The sequence below is a fragment of the Triturus cristatus genome, chromosome 11 (genome assembly GCF_964204655.1).
Source record: "Triturus cristatus chromosome 11, aTriCri1.1, whole genome shotgun sequence".
Lineage (NCBI taxonomy): Eukaryota > Metazoa > Chordata > Amphibia > Caudata > Salamandridae > Triturus > Triturus cristatus.
Window position 1 is genome coordinate 31,149,154 of NC_140594.1, and position 16,553 is coordinate 31,165,706.

The window sequence follows — 16,553 nt, forward strand, 5'->3', positions numbered from 1 at the left end:
TATTTACAGCCTAAAACGTTTCAAACACTCTGGCCCCACCACGCTACTACGAAAGAGGTGCAATGGCGATAGGGTAGGCCGGAAAACAACAAAAGAGGGTCAGAAACAGGCTATGTGGATTGCTTCGTTTCAAATGACATCTGGTTGTTACAGTGCCGGTCACACTAGTTTGAAGTGCTTAATTTGTGCTGGGGGTTTCCAGTGCTTGGCACTGGCACTTAATTGTCAGCACCAGCACTTGTGACAGTCTGCCACAAGATGGCACTGTCTGGCTAATTTAGAGATGACTACAACAACGGTTAATTATTATGTCAATATACATTAGAAATGACTATTACCTGCCGCCCACGCCATGCTTTGGGGGCTGAAATAGTCTGAATTGTCACACTTGTGTGTGAGGGTTAGTAGTTGTGTTGTTACTATCATAGGCATCATAGCAGGGGCAATGTGTGGTGCGAGCTGCAGCGGCCTCCCGGCGAGAGCCCTGGTACTTATTTTTTTTTTACAAATTAAGCGCTGGAAAAGTGTAAAGTCTAATCTCTGTTCACTGACACGCAGTGTGTTCTTGGACAAGTCAAACGGTATGAAAATAATTCTATTTAAAAGAGGATCAGTAGTTCAGATAATAAAGCTTTTAAAATGATAAAAGAAAACACCAAATCTTGTAAGATGAGGGTCAACCCCTCGCACCAGCAAAATCATGCACGTGCCTGTCACACACGCGGTGCTGCCGGGAGTGAACTGCCCTGCAGATCACTTGGACATCTTTTGTCAAGTACAAAGTATTCAACACACAGCGAATAAGCTATTATTCCATAGAGGTTCCGGCGGGGATGACATTAAAGCTTTTGACAGAATGCTGGGTGTCATTATTGGGAATGCATGCACGGGTGGCATCAGGAAGGAATGCTGGGTGTCATTATTGGGAATGCATGCACGGGTGCCATCAGGAAGGAATGCTGGGTGTCATTATTGGGAATCCATGCACAGGTGACATCAGGATGGAATGCTGGGTATCATTATTGGGAATGCATGCACGGGTGACATCAGGATGGAATGCTCGGTATCATTATTGGGAATGCGTGCACGGGTGACATCAGGATGGAATGCTGGGTATCATTATTGGGAATGCATGCACGGGTGACATCAGGAAGGAATGCTGGGTATCATTATTGGGAATGCATGCACTGGTGACATCAGGATGGAATGCTGGGTGTCATTATTAGGAATGCATGCACGGGTGACATCAGGATGGAATGCTGGGTGTCATTATTGGGAATGCATGCACGGGTGACATCAGGATGGAATGCTGGGTATCATTATTGGGAATGAATGCACGGGTGACATCAGAAAGGAATGCTGGGTGTCATTATTGGGAATGCATGCACGGGTGACATCAGGATGGAATGCTAGGTATCATTATTGGGAATGCATGCACGGGTGACATCAGAAAGGAATGCTGGGTGTCATTATTGGGAATGCATGCACGGGTGACATCAGGATGGAATGCTGGGTGTCATTATTGGGAATGCATGCACGGGTGCCATCAGGAAGGAATGCTGGGTGTCATTATTGGGAATCCATGCACGGGTGACATCAGGATGGAATGCTGGGTATCATTATTGGGAATGTATGCACGGGTGACATCAGGATGGAATGCTCGGTATCATTATTGGAATGCATGCACGGGTGACATCTGGATGGAATGCTGGGTATCATTATTGGGAATGCATGCACGGGTGACATCAGGAAGGAATGCTGGGTATCATTATTGGGAATGCATGCACTGGTGACATCAGGATGGAATGCTGGGTGTCATTATTAGGAATGCATGCACGGGTGACATCAGGATGGAATGCTGGGTGTCATTATTGGGAATGCATGCACGGGTGACATCAGGATGGAATGCTGGGTATCATTATTGGGAATGCATGCACGGGTGACATCAGAAAGGAATGCTGGGTGTCATTATTGGGAATGCATGCACGGGTGACATCAGGATGGAATGCTAGGTATCATTATTGGGAATGCATGCACGTGTGACATCAGAAAGGAATGCTGGGTGTCATTATTGGGAATGCGTGCATGGGTGGCATCAGGAAGGAATGCTGGGTGTCATTATTGGGAATGCATGCACGGGTGACATCAGGATGGAATGCTGGGTGTCATTATTGGGAATGCATGCACGGGTGAAATCAGGATGGAATGCTGGGTATCATTAGTGGGAATGCGTGAATGGGTGGCATCAGGAAGGAATGCTGGGTATCATTATTGGGAATGCATGCACGGGTGACATCAGGATGGAATGCTGGGTGTCATTATTGGGAATGCATGCACTGGTGACATCAGGAAGGAATGCTGGGTGTCATTATTGGGAATGCGTGCACGGGTGACATCAGGATGGAATTCTGGGTGACATAACTGGGAATGCATGCACGGGTGACATCAGGATGGAATGCTAGGTATCATTATTAGGAATGCATGCACGGGTGACATTAGAAAGGAATGCTGGGTGTCATTATTGGGAATGCGTGCATGGGTGGCATCAGGAAGGAATGCTGGGTATCATTATTGGGAATGCATGCACGGGTGACATCAGGATGGAATGCTGGGTGTCATTATTGGGAATGCATGCACGGGTGACATCAGGATGGAATGCTGGGTGTCATTATTGGGAATGCGTGCACGGGTGACATCAGGATGGAATGCTGGGTATCATTAGTGGGAATGCGTGCATGGGTGGCATCAGGAAGGAATGCTGGGTATCATTATTGGGAATGCATGCACGGGTGACATCAGGATGGAATGCTGGGTGTCATTATTGGGAATGCATGCACGGGTGACATCAGGATGGAATGCTGGGTGTCATTATTGGGAATGCATGCACAGGTGACATCAGGATGGAATGCTGGGTATCATTATTGGGAATGCGTGCATGGGTGGCATCAGGAAGGAATGCTGGGTATCATTATTGGGAATGCATGCATGGGTGACATCAGGATGGAATGCTGGGTGTCATTATTGGGAATGCATGCACGGGTGACATCAGGATGGAATGCTGGGTGTCATTATTGGGAATGCATGCACGGGTGACTTCAGGATGGAATGCTGGGCATCATTATTGGGAATGAATGCACGGGTGACATCAGGATGAAATGCTGGGTATCATTATTGGGAATGCATGCACGGGTGACATCAGGATGGAATGCTGGGTGTCATTATTGGGAATGCATGCACGGGTGACATCAGGATGGAATGCTGGGTATCATTAGTGGGAATGCGTGCATGGGTGGCATCAGGATGGAATGCTGGGTATCATTATTGGGAATGCATGCACGGGTGACATCAGGATGGAATGCTGGGTGTCATTATTGGGAATGCATGCACGGGTGACATCAGGATGGAATGCTGGGTGTCATTATTGGGAATGCATGCACGGGTGACATCAGGATGGAATGCTGGGTATCATTATTGGGAATGCGTGCATGCTTGGCATCAGGAAGGAATGCTGGGTATCATTATTGGGAATGCATGCACGGGTGACATCAGGATGGAATGCTGGGTGTCATTATTGGGAATGCATGCACGGGTGACATCAGGATGGAATGCTGGGTGTCATTATTGGGAATGCATGCACGGGTGACATCAGGATGGAATGCTGGGTGTCATTATTGGGAATGCATGCACGGGTGACATCAGGATGGAATGCTGGGTGTCATTATTGGGAATGCGTGCACGGGTGACATCAGGATGGAATGCTGGGTATCATTAGTGGGAATGCGTGCATGGGTGGCATCAGGAAGGAATGCTGGGTATCATTATTGGGAATGCATGCACGGGTGACATCAGGATGGAATGCTGGGTGTCATTATTGGGAATGCATGCACGGGTGACATCAGGATGGAATGCTGGGTGTCATTATTGGGAATGCATGCACAGGTGACATCAGGATGGAATGCTGGGTATCATTATTGGGAATGCGTGCATGGGTGGCATCAGGAAGGAATGCTGGGTATCATTATTGGGAATGCATGCACGGGTGACATCAGGATGGAATGCTGGGTGTCATTATTGGGAATGCATGCACGGGTGACATCAGGATGGAATGCTGGGTGTCATTATTGGGAATGCATGCACGGGTGACTTCAGGATGGAATGCTGGGCATCATTATTGGGAATGAATGCACGGGTGACATCAGGATGAAATGCTGGGTATCATTATTGGGAATGCATGCACGGGTGACATCAGGATGGAATGCTGGGTGTCATTATTGGGAATGCATGCACAGGTGACATCAGGATGGAATGCTGGGTATCATTAGTGGGAATGCGTGCATGGGTGGCATCAGGATGGAATGCTGGGTATCATTATTGGGAATGCATGCACGGGTGACATCAGGATGGAATGCTGGGTGTCATTATTGGGAATGCATGCACGGGTGACATCAGGATGGAATGCTGGGTGTCATTATTGGGAATGCATGCACGGGTGACATCAGGATGGAATGCTGGGTATCATTATTGGGAATGCGTGCACGGGTGGCATCAGGAAGGAATGCTGGGTATCATTATTGGGAATGCATGCACGGGTGACATCAGGATGGAATGCTGGGTGTCATTATTGGGAATGCATGCACGGGTGACATCAGGATGGAATGCTGGGTGTCATTATTGGGAATGCATGCACGGGTGACATCAGGATGGAATGCTGGGTATCATTATTGGGAATGCGTGCATGGGTGGCATCAGGAAGGAATGCTGGGTATCATTATTGGGAATGCATGCACGGGTGACATCAGGATGGAATGCTGGGTATCATTATTGGGAATGCATGCACGGGTGACATCAGGATGGAATACTCGGTATCATAATTGGGAATGCATGCACATGTGACATTATGGAATGCTGGGTATCATTAGTGGGAATGCATGCACGGGTGACATCAGGATGGAATGCTGGGTATCATTATTGGGAATCCATGCACGGGTGACATCAGGATGGAATGCTGGGTATCATTATTGGGAATGCATGCACGGGTGACATCAGGATGGAATGCTCGGTATCATTATTGGGAATGTATGCACGGGTGACATTATGGAATGCTGGGTATCATTAGTGGGAATGAATGCACGGGTGACATCAGGAAGGAATGCTGTGTGACTACTGGGAGTGCATGCATGAGTGACATTATGGAATGCGGTGTGACATTAGTGGGCATGCATGCATAAGTGTAATGACAGAATGCTGGGTGTCATTAGTGGGAATGTGTGCATGGGTGGCATCAGGAAGGAATTCTGGGTGACATAACTGGGAATGCATGCATGGGTGGCATCAGGATGGAATGGTGGGTGCCATTAGAGGGAATGCGTACACGAGTGGCGCTAGAATGAAATGCTGGGTGACATAAGTGGTAGCACATGCACGAGGGGCACCAGGATGGAATGCTGGGTGGCATTAGTGGGAATGTGTGCATGGGTGGCATCAGGAAGGAACGCTGGGTGGCTTTAGTGGGACTACATGCATGTGTGACCTCAGCATGGAATGCAGAAGTGGCTAGGACGTCACTGGAATGTGCATTGATGATGATGACCTATAGATGTCTCTATGTGCAATGGACTGAGGGGCAGCAGGGTGTGGGTGCGTCGGTGGCGGGAGATATGACGTGCTAGAGATGCCCACTCATTGGAGACTTAAAGAGGTTCCAAGGGCACCCCTTTTGAGGGGTAGTGGGTGCCAGCCGTATCCAATGTTTGCAGGATCCGCACACGGTTTCTTCTGTAAAGTCTCTATATTATGACATCAACTTTGTTCAATCTCTTCTTGGAACGACTGGGAAATCGCCTAAGTAAATCCGGGATCCTTTACCACCTCTATCATGATGACGCCCAAATCTACCTTAGGGTGTCTTCCGCAAATGACATCTCAGTCCTCAACACCACTCTCAAATCTATCCAAAATTGGATGTCGGCTCATCAACTCATTCTGAATCCTTCCAAAACTGAATTCCTCCTTCTCTCTACCTCACTCTCACCTCCTCCTGTTCAGTTTTGGACTGATAAGCTGAACTTGCTTAACAACAAACCTATTGTTGTCGACAGCGTTAAATCCATTGGTGTCATACTAGAAAAAGGCTCAATCTACACTCCAGCATAAATTCCATCGCCAAGAATGCACATTACCGACTGCGCCTTCTCTGGGGTATTCAGCGTTTCTTTCCAGAGCATGACCTAAAAACCTTGGTCCAATCTCTGGTTCTGTCTGGATAGGACTATTGTAATTCTCTCCTTGCTGGCCTCCCCAAAACCCACATTTCTCCTCTTTAATCCGTACTCCATTCAGCGGCACATTTTGTTTATGGGGGTCAAAAGAAATGATCACGTCACACGCATACTGTTTTCTCCTCGATGGCTTCCCATCGAAGCAAGGTCTATCTACAAGACTGCCTGTATCACCCCCTTGATACCTGGCGAATAAACTTAAAATCTCTGGCGGGTCTAGACCTTCACGCAATGCTGAAAACGTCTATGGCTCAATCCTTCTCAGGCAATGCGGTTAGAATCTGGAGCTCGCTTCCTCCATTACTCCGAACCACCACCTCAATTTGGACTTTCAAAACAGACCTCAAATCTCTTCTCTTCCAAAGACACTTCCAGAATGAAAACATCCCTCTTCATGTCCCTCAAGGCCTTTTAGCATTCACCTGATCCCGACGTTGTAAATATGTATTCTACTCCTGTACTTTGTTTTTTTGTGTTTGCCATCTCTTATTTTATTTTACTTTTTTAACTATCCTGATTGTATATGTAACGTGTAATTATGTAAATCTCCTTATGTAACGTACTTGGTTCTATTGTAAAGCGCTCTGACACCTATGGGTAAAGTATCCGCTATATAAAATTGCATTAAATAAATAAATAAATAAATACTGCTGGTGTGTGACCCTCTGCCCCACTGACTGCCAGGGCACTGACACCGCAGAAGGGGGTTACTCAAGCGGGTGGAAGGGGATGGAGTCTCCTGTGTGGGATCTGATGGTTCAGAACTGCCCATCACTTACTGGTCACCGAGAGCTTCACGACCCACAGAGGGACAGATACCCTGGCAAACCCCCGCCTCTATAAAGCTTATTAGACTGTGGTGTGGCCAGATTGTGACTGACATGGCCCCAGCCCTACTGGAAATCGTTCAGCCACATATATGCCTATCCACCCTTGCTAGACTCCATAAATGCATCAACAGACACTACAAATATGACAATGGTGATCATATTGCTAGCACATACAAAAATTCAGGAAATTTAAGCACACATATGTCAAGTTGGTGTGCTCGATGAAATGAAAGACACTCTGTCATCCAAATAGTATCATATGTTGGAACAAACCATACACTCAAATTTTGAAATAATGTTCAGAGCACCCCCACAAAAAGAAGAGATCAAGGTCCGTATTTTTAGTGGGTCCTTTTAGTTGTGTTCAACAGCACATCTTAATAAGTACATAGGGGCTCATTTATGAGCCCCTGCGTCACTTTTGCGCCACCGGTGCGTCACTTTTTGTGACGCACCAGTGGCGTAAAGCATGCGCCATGATGCGCCATATTTACAAAGTGACGCGTCTACCTAGATGCGTCACTTTGTAAACCCCTGCGCTACATTATACCTGCATCAGGTATAATGTATGCAGGGTGGGCGTTCCCACGTAAGTAAGCATCGTAGAAGTGACGCAGTGAAATCTACGAGATTTCACTGCGCCACTTCTAGGGTGCAAATGCGTCAATATCTTGCGCCTGCCTCACAGCAGGCGTAAGACTGACGCAGGCCCTTTCACATGGGGCTTGCCCCATGTGAAAAGACACATTGCTGGAGTTGCGTCACTTTTGTGACACACTCCAGCAATGCGTCACTTTTGCGCCTACAGATACGTCAGAAATACTGACGTATCTGTGACTCCTTGCGACATGATGCGTCATACTGTAAATATGACGCATCATTGGAGTCGCAGGGAGGGCGCAGTGAAAAGTGACGCATCACTGTTTCACGCAGTGATGCGTCACTTTTCATAAATGAGTCCCATAGAGCCCAAAGGTTAGTTCCATATTCTTTATTTCCAAAATCCAACTTGAACAACAGCCAACCCGTGTTTCGTGGTGAAACGACTTGTTCAAGGCTGTGGAATTCAAAGCGAAACCCATAAGTAAAGGTAAACACTGTCTCGCAACATATCAAGCAGACGTTTCCTTATATCTAAAGTGCACTTATCAGATGTGTAGTGACACATCTGGTCACATCTGGTGGTCCATGAAAGATCTCATACACCGAAAGACACCCTCTGTGCCAGTTACTAGTAAGTGCTAGAAAAAGAATAAGTGTGAGAGAGAAATAATCAATAAAAGTGGAATGTTAATGAAGGAGCTTCACCAGAGAAAATATGCCCCAAATGTTTATAGCGTGTAGAGGATATAAGAAAAGTGCTTCACGCAGTAAGAATAAGAGCACGCATAAAATGAATTGCATCAAAACTAGTTGTTAGGACACCAGAAAAGGGCTAGAAGAATTGAGACATAAGCACTTAATTAAACATGAAGACTACCTTGGAGAGACAGTACTGAGGAATTAGCCACAGTGTGGTACAGTGGTATATTGCTCTTCAGCGGATAAAAACTCAGTCCACTGGGCCATAGATGTGCACAAGTCTATACAACAATGGCTAATGTAAAAAAAAAGAGAAATACCCCCAAAGAGCAAAAAGTGATTAGCTCGTAATCAAAACAGTAGAAGCTTAAAGGCGATTAGTCCATGTCAAACCGAGAAATATCTGTCATTGTCTATAATAAGAGCGTAACAGTTTTTGGAACCCTAGTCAGGTACAGGAAGAGGGTAGAGAGGCGATAATAGAGCCCAGATTATGAGGAGTCATTTATAAAAGTTGTCCTATTCTAAAATATTTATCTATATTCATAAGATTCAATCATTTAAAATTAAACGCTTAGGATATTCACATCCTAGCCAAATCCAAAATGCTCAGAAGTATGTATATGCATACCTTAGTTTAAGAAACAGTATCTTCAGTCCATGGAAGAGTGTGGAATTTTGGTGCAAGTGTATTGGCCCACACCCCAAAGCAAAAACATGGTTTATGCATAGAGGCATGAACAAAATTACAGAGAATCAGTCGCTCTTTTAGATGGCTGTTACCATGTTATACAAAATGACAAATGGTATGATTTTGACATAATACTGGACACAGAACAAAGTTCAACACACAAGATCATAACACATAGTCTGAAACATTACACATGTCCAGATTCACAATAAGTTCACTTTATTTGCATTGTTGTAGTTCTAAAAAAAAAAGCAACATTTGTACCAAATGTAGAGAACATTGACCTATTTGTACAGTTATTATTTATTGTATTTAATCCCTCAAAAAGACATGCAGCTCTCTGTCTAAATTGAGACCCCAATCTACCGCTCTGAGCTGAGTAATCCATCCGGCCTCCAGTTGTCTTCATTGTTTAACTCTGTCTCCTCCCCTTGGATGAATGGGTACCGCCGCTAGGCCATGGAATTTGACAAGAGGCAGCTCCGCCGAGCCATGACTCTCATTAAAATGCCACGCTAATGGATAGTTTTTATCTACATTCCGCATGGCTCTAAAATGTTCCTGCAGTCTCTCCCTCAAGGGGCGTATAGTGCTGCCAATGTGGATTTTCTTGCACACACAAATAATGCAATAAACGACACATTTGGAATTGCAGTGTTGATTTTATATTCCTGTGGTGTGTTGTAACTAAAGCTTTTAGTTTTGTCCATCGAAAATGGACACATATTCCAATGCCCACATTTGTGGAAACCATGAGTGCATGTCTTGGCCGTTGAAGAGTGGGAGGTTTGCTGCTCTACCAATGAGATTGGCTCTTTTGCTGCTCAGCGGGCGCCACCTCTGGTGTGAAGTGTCTCTTCATGTGAGTGGTGCCCTGCCCTGTGCCCCGTCCAACATCTGCTCTTTTCTCTCCAGACGCAGCCTATGGTCGGAGGAATGATCGAAACCGTTGACAAGGTCATGACGCACATGGTCAACAACGTGAAGGACACCCCGACGTCCATCGTGAAAATCGAGGGCACCTCATCTGTGGCAGGTAGGGCTCCTCCTCCAGAAATGCGTCATCTTTATTTGGAGTTGTATAGTGCCAATACATTTCAACCCGCTATGTCGCTTAGCACTATTGTGCAAAGTGTTCTGAGCACTTGTTAGTGGTCTGTTCTGCTCCAGCGCCTTGAGACCCTCATGGGTGATTAGCCGCGCTTCATAAGTGTTTGATTGATTGATTGTACTCTATGTCTAAAAGGGTGGTAAGGTGACGTGGGCACTGAGATCTGCAAACTTACAACATAATGTTCTTCTACATGGATATATATGTCATTTTTTCCCAATAAGCCATGGTTTAAATTTGGAATTTTCCTAGGGTTGCTAAGGGCAACTTTTTTCTCAAGTCAGATCTGTCCATCCCCCGAATTACAGAATATAATAGTGTGATGAGGTTGGAAGGGTGGGGGTGGTCCTTTTCGGTTCTGGCTGTGAGGTTCTTGAATCCCATTTCTCTTAAAAGGCACCTTACCCACCCTCGGCTAGCGGTGGCTGGCACAGGTAAGTGCGGTGGGCGGGGTGGGGGCAGGGTGGGAGGGGGTAAGTCGACAGGCGACGGAATAGGTAAAATAAAATAAAATAAATAAATAATACCTATTCTGTCGTCTGTTGACTGCCCCCCCCCCCCCCCGCCCCGCCTACCGAGCTTACCTGCACTGGATGCCACTGCCTCCGGCCCTTGGAGTCCTCTTCAGCCAAAGTTAATGCCGTCTCACACGGCGTGCCACTCTAACCTCTGGTTACTGCCAATGAACCAGACATGGGAGATGATTATCTGATCAAGTTGATTTCCTGCTTACCTACCTCTGGTGTCTATAGGGGAATCGGTGATTGTGACCTCTCTAGGCCTGCCTAGCTATCTAGTTTCAAGCTGCTATTGAATGACTGGAGCTGTGTGCAGCCGGCCTAGACCAGTCAAAATTTATCTGCAGCCGCCAGTCAGTGCCTAATTTGTGAAAGAAAGAGTGCCGGTATCCGAAGCTCTGCTCAGAAGTTGGCAGGGGTGGAATTAAACGTCTGCGGGATGAATAACAAGGCCGGCAGTCTTTAATCCACTATCAGACAGTCCCTCCCCTTTTTCTCTCTCTTGCAGGTTCCTGGTTTCTGTTTGTGATGTTTTTCCCACTGTTACACTTGGTAAATATCGGATAAGGGAAACATAAGTGCTGCCGCTGGTCTCCAAAAAATAAGCACAGGTGGGCTTGTCTGTCCTACTAGAGAGAAACTGACACTCAGCTGAGCTTGTCTGACCTACTGGAGAGCCAGACACCCAGTTGGACCTGCCGGAGAGTCACTGACACCCAGCTGGACTTATGTGAGCTACTGTAGAGCCACACACACCCAGCTTTTGTGTCCTACTGGAGAGCCACAGACACCCAGCTGGGCTTTTGTGTCCTACTGGAGAGCCACAGACACCCAGCTGGGCTTGTCTGACCTGCTGGGGGAGCCACAGACACCTAGCTGGGCTTATCTGATCTACAGTAGCGCCACAGACACACAGCTGGGCTTGTCTGACCTGCTGGAGAGCCACAGACACCCAGCTGGGCTTTTGTGTCCTACTGGATAGCCATAGACACCCAGCTGGGCTTATCTGATCTACAGTAGAGCCACAGACACCCAGCTGGGCTTGTCTGACCTACTGCAGAGCCAGACACCCAGTTGGACCTGCTGGAGAGTCACTGACACCCACATGGGCTTAGCTGATATACTGTAGAGCCACAGACACCCAGCTGGGCCTGAGTGTCCTACTGGAGAGCCACAGACACCCAGCTGGCCTTGTGTGTCCTACTGGAGAGCCACAGACACCCAGCTGGCCTTGTGTGTCCTACTGGAGAGCCGCAGACACTCAGCCGGGCTTGTCTGATCTGCTGGAGAGCCACAGACACCCAGCTGGGTTTATACAGTAGAGCCACAGACACCCGGCTGGGCTTGTGTATCCTACTGGAGAGCCACAGACACCAAAACTGGCCTTGTGTGTCCTACTGGAGAGCCGCAGACACCCAGCTGGCCTTGAGTGTCCTACTGGAGAGCCGCAGACACTCAGCTGGCCTTGTGTGTCCTACTGGAGACCCGCAGACACCCAGCTGGCCTTGTGTGTCCTACTGGAGAGCCACAGACACTCAGCCGGGCTTATCTGACCTACTGGAGAGCCACAGACACCCAGCTGGGCTTATACAGTAGAGCCACAGACACCCGCCTGGGCTTGTGTATCCTACTGGAGAGCCACAGACACCCAGCTGGCCTTGTGTGTCCTACTGGAGAGCCGCAGACACCCAGCTGGCCTTGAGTGTCCTACTGGAGAGCCGCAGACACTCAGCTGGCCTTGTGTGTCCTACTGGAGACCCGCAGACACCCAGCTGGCCTTGTGTGTCCTACTGGAGAGCCACAGACACTCAGCCGGGCTTATCTGACCTACTGGAGAGCCAGAAACTCTGCTGGGTTGGTCTGATCTATTCGAGAGCCAGACACAGCTGATCATGTCTCCGTCTGAGCTCCAGCACTCTGCTTGCTCCTGCCTTCCTGCCTTCCGTGTTTGAATGAGAAGGAGCCGGCTTATTCTCCACTTCCAGACAGGGAGCCTCATTTAGATGTTGACAGGACTGCGCTGCCACGGTCTTTGTTGGCAGTCTTCCCTCCTGCCAACCTGGTGGTCCACCCACCCGATTTAGATGTTGGCTGGCAATGGGAGAAAAGGCCACAGTGGTCCCGCCGGCTCAATTAGGACTTCACTCCCCACCCCTGTGGCGGGATGGGCTGCAGCAGGTGGCAGTGGGACTCCAACCAGGATACCCGCCCTCCATATTTGGATCTGGTGTGTTTCGTAGGAAATTCCAGCGGGAATCTTTCCTACTTCGAGTTGGCGCAATAGGAGGAAAAGGGGTGAAAACTCACCTGTTTACGGAGTACAGGCTGCGGTGTCATCCTGTTTGCCGTTGTCCAGGTCCTCTCTGTCCTTCTGCACCTTGACCATGATGGACTGGTGCTCCGTTTTCACAGAATCATAGCTAGGTGTTTGTGGTGTGTGTCAGGTATACAATGCATGGAGTGTGTGTGTGTTGATGGGGTGCAATGCAGAATGTACAAAATATGCTCACCACACATAATGTACGTACACTTATGTACATATACACAACATATATGTGTTTTATGTAAAAATAAATCCACTTACCAGTCTCCCGACCACCACGATCGCCCCCCCTTTTGTGAAGAAGGACGCGTACTCTTAATAAAGTCACCAGTTTTATTAAGTGGTAAGGAACAGACCCCTGGGACACAACTGCTCTCCAATCCAACAGCAACTCCTCTGTATACAATCCGACAGATGGTTGCCAAGGAACCCCAGTGTTCCATGAACTTAAAGGAATACAACACATCTTCCCCCTTAAAATAAAAAAATAAAAAAACTATGTACATATATAATCTTTATATTTTTTAGGCATAGTACATTGTCGTCTCAAATTTGTTCTGACCTTAACAACAGGCAATGCAGCAGGACCGGAATTGGCTTTGCCCGCCATGATGTTTTGTTGCGTACTAGAAGGCAGGGCAACTTCAGTGTCAGAGCATGGTGACATCTTCCTGGTGTTCCACCAATTTCCATCATCCAGTCTTACACTGTTACCTTTAACCATTATGATTTTTTTTGGAGGAGACCACTTAGAATGACCTTTTCTTGCTTTGTCTCCAATAAATACTCTCACAAACATACCTTGCATAAAACATCGCTTAGGTTTCACAATGTTTTTGTTAAAGCGATCACAATAAGCTTTTTGGTATTTTTCTACTCTATCCCGCACCTCCTCCAAATTTGCATTGTATACTCCAGCTCTATTCATCCAAGGTGGCACAGATACAGAACACGGAACTCTCCCCTTAAGTAAGGAAAAAGGTGTTTCCTTCGTCACCGAATGAGGAGTAGTATTATATGACCACAACATGTCTTTGACCTGTTGTTTCCACATCTCTTTGTTTCTGCACGCCCATTGGATACATTCAACCAATACCCTGTTGAAGCGTTCTACTAGCCCATTACCCCTTGGGTGATAGACTGGTGTGGTAGTATGTTTAACTCCCCATTTCCTAAGAAACATCTCAAATTCATCAGATATGAATTGGGGTCCATTATCAGTGACAATTTCGCTGGGGCAACCTTCCCTTCGGAAAATGTCCTCACAAAATGAAATAATACTTGTGGACCTAACTTCCTTAACAAAAGCAACTTCAGGCCATTTGGAAAAATAATCCACCATGACTATGGCAAATCTGTCAGACATGTTCAAAACATCAAAAGGTCCACAAATATCAATAGCTAAGTTATCCCAAGGACCTTTAGGCATGGGAGAGGACTTTATGGAAGTTTCCTGAGAGGAATGAGTCTTGTCGCTGCACGCACAAGCCATGCAGTCACGAACAAAGCGCTCAATCTGAATGTCCATACCGGGCCACCAAAAATCCACCCTGATCTTTCTTTTCATAGCTGACATTCCCCCATGCCCTTCATGCATGATGTCCAGTAATCTATTTCTTAGTTTCTCAGGTACAACTAACCTGCTACCTCTTCTCAGTAAGTCATCCATCACGTCTAACTCAGACCATATCAATTTGAATGAGTTCAAATCTTTGTGCGATTTCCATCCATGTTCACAACTTAAAACTTTTATGATTTTACTTAATACCGCATCTTCTTCGACGGCTTTCTTCCACTCAACCTCACTGATAGCCATACAAACATCTTTTATTTCAGCAACCATCCATTCATCATCATCCTCTTCATGCATGCCTTCCAATGGCAATCTAGATATACAATCTGCATTTACATTCCTTGCACCGGTGATATATTTTATGTCAAAACATATTCTTGCAGACGGTATAACCATTTGGCTATCCTAGGGGTAGCCTTGCTTGCGCCCCTTGGGGAAAATAGATCTATCAAAGGCTTATGATCGGTATGTAACTGGAACTTGGTTCCCCATATAAATGTTCTAAAATACTGTATACCCCACCAACATGCCAAAGCTTCCTTTTCAATGGTGGAATATGAGTGTTCTGCGCCTTTTAATGTGCGGGAGGCAAAAGCCACCACCCTTTCTTGTCCCTTATGCACCTGGATTAGTACTGCACCTAATCCGTTATTAATGCCATCAGTAGTAATAATGGTTTGATCGTTGGGATCAAAAGGCTTCAATGACACCGCATTAATAATGCTTTTCTTAATAGAATCAAAATTTTGTTGGCACAAACCAGACCACTCAAATTTGATACCTTTCTTCATTAAATTCCTAAGCTCATGTACCTTGTCTGAAAAATGGTGCACAAATTTAGAGTAGTACTCTGCAAGTCCTAGAAATGACCTGAGTTGATCTCTATCCCTTGGGGTAGGAGCCTTTTCAATGGCTTCAACTAAACTACGTTTTGGTTTCACTCCTTCACAGGACAAGGTGTGACCTAGATACTCCACCTCTTTGACCCCGAATTTGCATTTCTCTAAAGCAATCGTTAGACCAGCTTCAGAAAGTCTGTTGAGGACTTCTTCCAGAATTGAATTGTGGTTGTTATCATCACACCCCCATACCAACACATCATCTTGAAAAACTACCACATTTTTTAAACCTGTTAGAATAGATTGCATCACCCTTTGGAAGACGGCTGAAGCAGACGCCAACCCGAAAGGCATGCGTTTAAATTGAAAAGCTCATTCCGGAGTGATGAAAGAGGTGATGTGTCTAGAATCTTCGTGTAGTAGTATTTGATGGTATGCATTTGACAAATCTAAAGTGGTGAAATGCGTCCCCCCTTTGATAGTAGCTAACATTTCGTTTATCCGAGGAAGAGGGTGCCGGTCTATCCATATGTTGTCGTTTACATCCCTCAAGTCAATGCACATCCTAATATTCCCATTTGGTTTTCGGGCTAAATCTACCGGACTTAACCATTCAGACGCTTCAATTCACTCAATTATACCTTCATTACACAATCTGATCAATTCATCCTTAAGTTTTTCTCTCAAAATTAAAGGTACATTTCTTACCTTGTGTACTTTAGGGATGGCATCTACTTTTAAGATAATTTTGTGTTTACATTTTTTTAAACATCCTCATTTTTCACTAAACAGTTTGGGAAATTTATTGATCCATTTTGAAGTTGTGCCCGGTGAAGTTAATAAAACTTGTTGGGGATGATTTGGATTTAACACTATATTGAGTGCTCTCTGTTCCTTCCAACCTAACAGAGATATTCCCTTTTTCACTACGTATAATTTGGCTGTTGTCTTCCTGTCTAAGAAACACATCTCGCTTTCTATACATCCTAACACAGGAAGCTTTTCACCACAATACCCCCTCTGGTACAACGTCAGTGGAATGTAATTCCTCTAATTTACCACCTAACCCTTCCCAAATAGATTTATCT

General features: G+C 46.1%; 1 protein-coding gene across 2 annotated transcripts in view; it reads left to right on the plus strand.

Annotated features, from left to right (window-relative positions):
- The window catches only part of ADGRD1 (adhesion G protein-coupled receptor D1), a 1,181,274-nt gene that overhangs the window by 234,068 nt on the left and 930,653 nt on the right, over positions 1–16,553 (plus strand). For both annotated transcript variants that reach the window (XM_085636451.1, XM_085636453.1), the window contains one exon: positions 10,017–10,137. In XM_085636451.1, the coding sequence (XP_085492577.1) occupies positions 10,017–10,137 (121 nt within the window). The remainder of the gene's footprint in view (positions 1–10,016; positions 10,138–16,553) is intronic.